General features: G+C 45.8%; 1 protein-coding gene across 1 annotated transcript; it reads left to right on the plus strand.

Moving 5' to 3' along the window:
* Window positions 1-42: 42 nt before the first annotated feature.
* On the plus strand, window positions 43-3,090 carry LOC135201563 (nuclear factor related to kappa-B-binding protein-like; the record flags this gene model as incomplete). Its single annotated transcript, XM_064230572.1, is given in 2 exon segments — window positions 43-573; window positions 2,943-3,090. A coding segment is annotated over 1 exon segment (138 nt), but the record flags the coding sequence as incomplete, so codon positions are not given.
* Window positions 3,091-9,470: the final 6,380 nt, after the last annotated feature.

Here is a 9,470-nt window from a genome sequence, read left to right on the forward strand (position 1 = left end):
CCCGATAGATTCTGTGAGTATTCTAAAATGTGAAGAATAGGGAATTGTTTTTATATCGCTATTATGCAGTGTTGCCACATGTTGGGTTTTTAATTGGGGGTCGTTTTTACGTCAATGTCGGATCGTTTATCCCGAATTTTTTTGCTTCTTCTCACCTCAAGCCGTCCTCGTTTACTCCAGAAGGCTCTCGGTTATTATTTAGAGGTCTACGATTGCGTTGATGCTGAGAGTTTGTCGGTTGCGGCTGGATTATTGAACAGTAATCATAATTTTTGATAGAAAATGAACGCGGTAATTAAGCAGAGGGGGGACTTAGGTAACCGGACGATTTATGAATAAATAATATTTAATGGCTTTCTGCTTTCATTTCCGTATCCCGTCGGCGTCCCGTCTCTCTCTGGAGCGTGGACAAAGAGACTCGTCCTTCGTAACCTATTGTATCACAGGAATTTTTGTAAAGGAGCAAAATTTTCCTTCTTAATTGCGTAGGCCTACCGATGTGGAGGCCTAGGCTAAGCCGTACTCCTTAGGGTCGCCCCGGGGGAGGGGACCGAATCCCCGAGTTCGAGAAAGGTCAGAATAACATGGAAGCACGTTTTCGTGTTGGTGAAAAGGTCCCTGGAGCCTCTTGTTAATTTATGCTCTTTGTCATTTAAAATTCTATACCTAGGTAGTTACTAGGCCTATAAGGCTAGGGTAGTCCAGTGAAGCTAGCGGCATGTAGCCTAGCTAGGGCAACAGCATTAATCTAGGCCTATAGGTTTGTCTATTTATAGGCTGCAGACCGAGGGACAAGTTTTGAACAATGGCCACAGGTTTTGCGGACTTAAAAAAATTTTCCTAGAATGCTATGTACAAACTTCACCGTCCTGACCCAACCTAGGGCACTGTGCCTTGACCTAACCAGGAAGGGCTTCGTCCCTGTTGAAGCTCCCAAGTAGCACTAAAGGTCGGTAACATGGACTAAGCTTCTGTTTGGAGTTGGTGTTAAAGCTAGAACCCTATGTTTTACAGATTGCCCTAGACTAAACAAGAGTTACTTAGACCCTGGAGGTTTTGAATGTGTGATGTGGGATACTCACTCATGTATTTTGAGGGGCTGGCCACGATTCCATGTAGTCTTAAAATGATCATGTTCAGTGTGATTGTATTTTATGTGCTGCACAGTAAATGCAACAAACAAAGCAAAGGCAGGAGATGCCGGTAAAATTGGAGACTACTATTGTAGCCCTCTAGCTCGGCAACTGACAGTTTACATGCAAAATGGGCACCAAGATATCATTACATTTAGTACCAGCCCTTCAGGGTTGAATGCAAAACCTAAACAAGATGAATACTATCATAAGCATAAATAAAAAGATATTCATAAATATAAGTAAGTCAATATCACAAGCATGAGTATAAGATATACATAAACATAAAAATTGTTAACAGCTGGGACCCTGTAGGGGAGCAGCGCCATCAGTGGACCGTATGCTGTGCATTGTAGGCATAACTTACGTTTCTTTGTCGTGTGCCTTCAGCCCTTAGCTGCAACTACTTTTGTTCCTTTTACTGTACCTCCTTTCACATTGTCTTTCTTCATCTTACTTTCCACCCTCTTCTAACACTTGATTCATAGCGCAACTGCTTTGAGGTTTTCCTCCTGTTACACCTTACAAACCTTTTACTCTCAATTTCCATTTCAGCGGTGAATGACCTCATAGGTCCCAGTGCTTGGCCTTTGGCCTAAATTCTTTATATGCAGGTAAACAGCTTGGTCATTGTTAGTAGCCTGCAATTTCATCAAGCTACTTTTGATGTGTAGGCTTTAACCAATGTAGCTAGAGCAGTTTATCTACCAAGTTAGCATAGGCTAGCCTTTATAATAATAATCCTTACCTTGTTGTAAAGGGTCCACAATAATACAAAGTGTTAAGAGTCTGAGTATGATTTTTAAGACTTTACAGAAAGCTTTCAAACCCGTCCCTGGTTTCATCTTCAGTCCAAAAAGATGAACCCAGGAAAGGGTTCGAAAGCTTTCTGTAAAGTCTTATAAATTATACACGGACTCTTAATCTTAACACTGTACGTATTATTGTGGACCCTTTACAACATTATATATACTCTCGCGATAGAGAGTTTTTCCCTACTAATCCTGACCTTACTAAGACATTTGTTAATTTAATATTTTTTACTTTAACAAGTATACATTAGGTTGAATTTCTATTGGTTAGGTTTAGCCCTTTTGAGGTTTAGGTCAATGTATTCATCCATCCCTTACTGTCAAACTTAGGCCATTGAGATGTAGTACAGTCTCGTTCATGGCATTTGTTTTTATTATTGAACATGTGCTTCTCTGAAAGGAAGCTTTGGTAACTTGGCAAGATGTCTGTAGACAGGTAGGCTACCTGTGGTATGTGCAGGTTATATATAGGCTAAATTTGAATATCCAAATTACTGTTGGTAAATGCTGTTACTTGTTAGTTTCTATTAAAGCATGATTTTCACTGCGTAGATTTTAGTTCCTATGTTCTTTGTCATCTTAGTTCGAAACCATTCATTTTTCAATCTTCGCATGTGCCTAACTACATACAGTTTTGTGAAGTAGGGGTTTTTCAGTGGAGCAAAATGAAATCATGTGTTTAAAATATATTTACTATAAGAAATAAGTAAAAGGTCTTTGTCTTCAGCTAACCTGTCAGTAAAGGTATCTGTAAAATAGGGGAAAAGAATGAAAAATTGAACCAGCATATGATGAGGGAGAAGGGTGACACTCAGAGGGAAAACCAAAACAAAGATAGTACGTATACTGGAGTGAAAGTTTTGAGAATGAAAATGGCAAGTGGATACAGTGGAAGAAAGAGTATAAAATTTACTCATCTGCATTGTAATAGACTACTAGTGAGCTGTTGTTTTGTCACATGCTGCATAAATCTATTTTATGACCCTTTGTTTTACAGCCGTTGAGCCATGGAAACCATTGTGTATGCAGGTGTAAGTGTTGACATCCCCTCTGATATATGTCAAGATATCAATCTTCTCTTTGATATAATATCGCCTGAAACATGGAATAATCAACTCACAGATGACCACCGTGAAATGCTTATGGTAAGTTGTAGTCTCTCATAAAAAAAGGGTAGGATTAGGCTTCGAATTATGTTCCTGTGTATAAAGAATTTAACTTGTAATTTATAGTTTAGATTGGCATTACCAAAGGAGACATAATAATAACAATAACCACAATGTCTCATACTCCCTGCACTTTTGGATACGTGTAAGCCTGTAAACAGGGAATCTAAATGGCAAATAATATGCCTTGGTATTTGAATCCTAACATGTCAGATGAGAGTGAGTGGACTGTAAACTACAGGACAGTGAAGAAAACAATGTGATGGGGTTTGTTTTCTGGCATTATCCCCACTTTTACTGTAGTTCTCTTCCTCCTGTATTAAAGTTATATAGAAAGTGTACATGCTATGGCAGAGAAGGTTGAGATCTCTCATAGTGGCTGGTACCAATTCCAGGTCTAAATTCATTTAGCATATCCTTGGCTGGTTTACATTTTGTATTGACTCATGTTTTGTGGTGTACTTTAGCTGTTGTTTTAATTTCTTCTCATACCTTTTGTCCTTTTTTGTATATACTGTATATAGTATAACTATATCATAAAGGCCCAACATTACGTGACCAAGCACAGATGCCAATATGTAGTCAGTTGCATACACAATTTTGTTAACTTTACCTTTTTCCAGCTAGAGCTAGAAGATTTATCCTAATGTTAAGACCTCAAGTTTGTTAGTTATGAAAAATAATTGATTAAAAATTTTGTCATTTCAAGGCAGCTTTATTAGCCAAACATGTAGGATTTTGAGCCTCAAGTTTAAAGGGTGAAAGTTTGTTCTTTATTTCCTGCTGAGGAAGTGTATTCAAAAGTGTGAGGAAATTGAGATGTTAGAGGTTGTTGTTGCCCCTATATTAAAAAGATACCTATTTCTTGTGAATTAGAATGTAGTACTAATGAGAATCATAATTATAGTTGGTGTGATCAGGGTAAAGTCATGTAAGTGTGTGGTGACTTTTACGTTAGTGCAAATATATTCAGTGACTGGAAATATATTCAGTGACTGGTTAATAATGCATTGCTGTGTAAACATTAAGCAGAAGAATAACAATGAGAGAGAACTATTAATAGAAGCAAACTCATCTCTATTTATGTTGTTAGCAGTCAGTTTGTTACTACATGAATGCAAATGAAGCAGGCATCATCTTCTTTGGTCATTCATTCCTACTGAAATTATTTAAACATCCTTTAGTCAAAAAGGTCATATATAATTAATTACAATGAATTACTAAAAGTCAATCAGTTCTGGAATCCAGACATGGCTGTGAAATAATTCTACACGGATGTTTACTGTCTTCTGAAGTTTAAGAATATACAGTAAACATCCTTGTAGGATTATTTCAAAGTCATGTCTGAATTTCAGAACTGATTGACTTTTAATAATTCATTGTAATTAATTATATATAACCTATTCGACTAGAAAAGTGTTTAAATAATTTTGGTAATCTGCTGTCTTCTCCAGTGCTGTCATCATTGCACACACCTTCATCAAAGGCAAAAGTGGAAAAGGAAGCCATATTTGATATTAGGTATCTGCTGTTATTACTGTCATGGCATTATGCGTACAGTACGTATGTGGTTTGTTCCGATACGTAATACAAACCATCGGTCCTTTGAACAATAGGAAGTAGCTAGCGGCAGCTGGAACGGTCGTAAGCTTTCGAACAAGGGGAGAACGGTATGTTAACTGCTTGTACCGACAGTCGCGCGCCGCGCGACTGGGAGGTAAACAAAACACTTTTGCTTTCGGCCCCGCGGGTGTGTAAGGACGTGTTCGTCATCGCTCTCTGCCCGCTTCATCGTCGTATGCTTTGTTTATATTGTGTTTTCTACTAATGGTTTGTTTGACTTGAAAATGAAACTGTAAGTACAATGTTTTCATTTTCATTACTTAATTATGAACCAACATGGAGTTATCGCCGTAGATGCGGCGATTTCCTCTCTTTTTCATCAATTGAAACCCTTGAATTATGTCTCGGTGCCGAGGGTGGCGCGCTCGCGCCGCCAGTCATGTATTTGGGCGAAAGAAAGTGTGTAATTGAAAAATGTAAGTACTCTTTTCATTATATTTTTGCCCTGTGCGTTCGTTACCGAGAGTGTGATTGTGCTCGGCACGAGCCTTTTAATTTTGTATAATATAAGACAATGAAAGTGGATTCGCAATTGCAATATTCTTTTCATTTTCATTTATTTATTTGCATGAAATTTTATTTTATTTGGATCAATTTTGTCGTTCTTACCCGGGAATTGATCCTTACGATTTTTTTATGTGAAAATGAATCGCAAGTGCAGTATTCTGTTTCATTTTCATATATATTTTATGATAGCATCATATTATTGGATCAAGTTTCCGTTCTAGCCCGGGAATTGATCTTTTCTCCTTAAGTTCTATGAAGTGAATCGCAAGGGCAGTATTCTGTTTCATTTTCATATTACTTTTCACTGCTGTGCGGGGGTAGGGGAAGCGAAGGTCTGCCAGGAAGTCGTCGGAAAGCTCTCCCGCGACTCCCTTGGTATCCGATTCTTCGTCTTCCTTCCTGCCCCCGCTCAGCTTCTTCATTGTATTTTGTATTTGGGGTCTTCCTTGCGTTCGGGGTGGGGCATGTCTTCCCCCGTGCGTGAGGGAACCCCTCTTACTAATCTATCTATGTTACCGCAGGTGCTACATCCGTGGGAAGACGACCTTGGATGTAGATGTAGATCCTCACGAGGTTTGTACTCGTTGTCGGGGCGAGAGTGCTCCGCAACGAGCCCTCTGTAACGTGTATGCATTGGTCCGGAGGCGCAGTGGGGTTGCTGTACGAGGGCAGGAAGAGACTTAGGCCGCCCAAGAAGTCATCGGAAAGTCCAGTGACTCCTTTGGTAACGGACACTTCGTCCTCTTTCCTGCCCCCCGACCAGCCCCCACGGTTCGCGCCTTCCCCTGCGGGGGGGTGGGGGTTAGCGGAGTCTTCTCCTCTCTCGATCCGTCGAGTGTGGAGGAGGGCGCCTGCTACCCGGACGTCCAGTTGTACTCGGGGTCGTCTTCCGTCCGCTTCTGGGTGGGGATTCTTCTCCCCCCAGGCGCGAGGAAGCCCCTCTAACTAACCCGACTGTTGCTTCCGCAGTGTGCCATCAGCGAAGGACGACCTGGACAGGTGTGGGAGTCGCTGGGACTGCAGGGAGTGCCGAGCATACAGGGGTTGATTCAGCGGTTGGCGGGGTCGGCAGTGGTCACATCATGGTACGGTAACCACTACACAACCACAATCTCGACACCAGCATATGAGATGCCACCGCACCTGTGTACACACCACATGTCATGTCGGTAACAACCCACGGCTGCAATCCAGAACCAATTCCTGCCGTGCCAAAGAGGACGGTGCCACCGCCACCTGGTCTTGTATTGCCAACCCCGGACTTCCGCTGCCCCAACCCCCTGGACCTGCCGCCAGTGCCGAGGATGACGGTAGCTGCCGACAGGACGCCTGGCTCTCCTGTGGTACCTGCCGTGCCTGCCGTACCTGTTGCTGTCCCAGCCGCTCATTCCTTTCAGATCAGGTGCCGGCTGCTCATTCACTTTCAGATGTTCTGCCGTTCCTGCTGTTCCTGGACCTGTTCCTGTTGTTCCTGCTGTTGGTGGTGCTGTCACAGTCTCAGGTCTTTCCGGACAGGTGCAGTCGGGCCCTGTTGCTTCGGCAACTGCCCGGCTCCCTCCTGGATGGAAGACCTGACGTCTGTCCTGCGGAGCCTGGCGAAGAAGAAGAGGAAGAGGAAGAAGGTGTCGTCGTCATCTTCGTCGTCTTCTTCGTCGTCTGCTGCCTCTCCTTCCCCTTCGTTCGACTTCTAAGGCCAAACAGCCGAAGAAGAAGAAGGTTGCCTCCTCCCCCCTAAGAAGACTCCTTCGGGATCTTCTAAGGCCCGGCTCGCTCAGGCGAGCTGGGGAGCTCTTCTGCTGGTCCTCCTGTTCCTTCGGGAATGGGGCCCGTCGCTTCTTCTGCAAAGAAGAAGTTGACGGGGACCAGAGGTGCACCAGCCTCGGCTGGTGCGTCCTCACCTGGTGCTAGCGGTTCTGCCGCTAAACCAGGTTCCGTCTCGGCCGCTTCTCGTTCGCGAGAAGCACCGAGTGGACGCTCTTCCAAAGAAGACCGTCCAGCCAAAGTTTTGTTTTTGACGCCCGAGCTCGCTCGCCGTCAAGACAGCGGCGCGGAGCAGAAGAACTGGCGAGAGTCGTGCACACGACTCTCGCCAGGCCAGTGGACGCTCTCGCAGCGATCAACTGGCTGCTCGGGACTGACGTGACGGTCGCTGACCAGCCACGGGGGTTGAGGCGAGGAAGGAGTCCCCGCGGCCGCCGGTACAGCCACGACTGGTACCAGCGGCTCGACGCGCCGAGAGGACGCTGGCCGGCGGTCTCGACGTCGACAGAGAGCCTAGCAGGTCACCCGTCCGCCGCTCCCGATGGGACCGGGCGGAAGACGGTGACCAGCGGCAGCTCGCCTGACGCTAGAGATCGGTCTCGACGTTCTCAGCCGAGCCAATCGCCCCAGGCGAGCGGCAAGGCTAGGCCTGCTGCTCGACCGTCACCGCGGGTTGACGATCAGCAGCAGCCCTCCACGCACGCTGGTCCTGCCAGCGAGCGAGGGGGGAGCGTCAGGTCTGCCTCTCCCGTACCTTCAACCTCCTCGGGCTATACCGGGAGGAGCGAGGTACCGAGGAGCGATCACGAGAGGTGCGCCGCTCGTGACCCAGCTATGACGCCGTATGGACCAGGTACGGTTCCAGGACCGACCAGGACATACGCGCAAGTAGATGGAGGCGACCGTCAGGGGTCTGCCGCTGTTCCTCCTTCTAAAGGAGGAGTATCTCGGGATCTGTTCTTGTTGGAGGGACTGGACGGTCCTACTCCGCAAGACACGGTTACTCCCGAGATACAGAGGAATTTGCAGAAGTCATTAAGCTGATTCGTCAGCATAATGACCTTGCGGAAGGATTGCCGCTCCCACCAGCAGAGCCCACGTCTCTGCTCGAGTCGTTTTGGGGCCCGAGAGGGAAGGGAACCCAAACCGACGGTGGGTCCGCCGCGATCGAACTGCCGATTCTGTCTCGAACCGAGTCTCTCGTCTCCGGACAAGAAGCTCTCTCACAAGTTCTCTCGTTCGATCAAGCTACTTCCACCTCCTCTACTGCGACAGCGGCGTTTCTACGTGTCTTCGGACACCGTATTTGAATACTCCTTCGGTCTCCTGAGAGGTTTCGACCTCGACGAGGACTGGAATGAGTCGGGAGGACGGTATCGGCTCTCCCCTGTCAGGTGTCGATCAGCCCCACCCAGACGACGTTCACAGTGGCGGCAGACCCTTACCTACAGTGAGAGTTCGTAACCCTCCGCGGGGAAAACGTTTTCTCCTGACGATACGTTTTCCCAGACTCTGAGAGGCCATCGCCGCAAGGCGATGGCTGTTCCTACTCTTCTCCAACTGCTAGTTCCACTGGGAAGGCGAGCGAGTATCCAATTCCTCCCCCCATTCCCTCTCTCCTTACGGTTACGAGGGAAAGGGGAGGGATCCTACAGAGATTTCTCTGTAGGATCCCACGTTCGGGACTGCGCTACCGGGGGGACCTTACGGGTCCTACCCTGACGTAAGCCCCGGTCGTTGAGGAGGAATCCTGCCCATTCTCGATTTGCTACGGAATCGAGAGGACCACCAGCCGATATCGTTTGACGAATTCGGTGGGGGTTTCGCAGACTGCTTAGAATTCTACGGAATTTCTAACGCATTCAGTGTTCGAGTTTTACGATCTCCAAACACTTACGCGAGACCTACGGTCCAAAGTTGAGCGAGACGAGAATCCCCGATATACACGATAATCGGGAACCTCGCCTATGCTCGAATTCCTGGAATTTCTAGCATTGGGAAGAAGACTGCTGCTGAAGAAACTATCTCACAGTAGGTCGACCAACCTGGACTAGAGAAGATCGGACGGGAAATATCCAGTTTTGGCTTGAACTATCGTCTTAGTATTCTGTTCACCATTGAAGCTTTCCTTCGAGGAAGACTTCTCCTTCACTCTCTTTGATAGAGATCGAAGGTGGTCGATTCTCCAATCCTTAGTTTTTGTTTTCTTGAAGGAAAGAATTTAGGATGGAAGATCGTTGTTCAGAATCCTACAAATATACTACGTATATTAACCTCGCGACATGATTTCTACTAAGCAGTTGAATGGTCCGAGGGGTGAGGCGCATATCCTAGTTTAACTACGGATTGCGACTTATAAGAGAAGTATTCTAATTGAACTGCAACTCGGGGTTGCCTGCAACCTCCCAGGAGTTTTCAGTTTCAATTTTATATACTTATGGTTTTGTCACGACAACACCATTTCAACT

The sequence above is a fragment of the Macrobrachium nipponense genome, chromosome 28 (genome assembly GCF_015104395.2).
Source record: "Macrobrachium nipponense isolate FS-2020 chromosome 28, ASM1510439v2, whole genome shotgun sequence".
NCBI lineage: Eukaryota > Metazoa > Arthropoda > Malacostraca > Decapoda > Palaemonidae > Macrobrachium > Macrobrachium nipponense.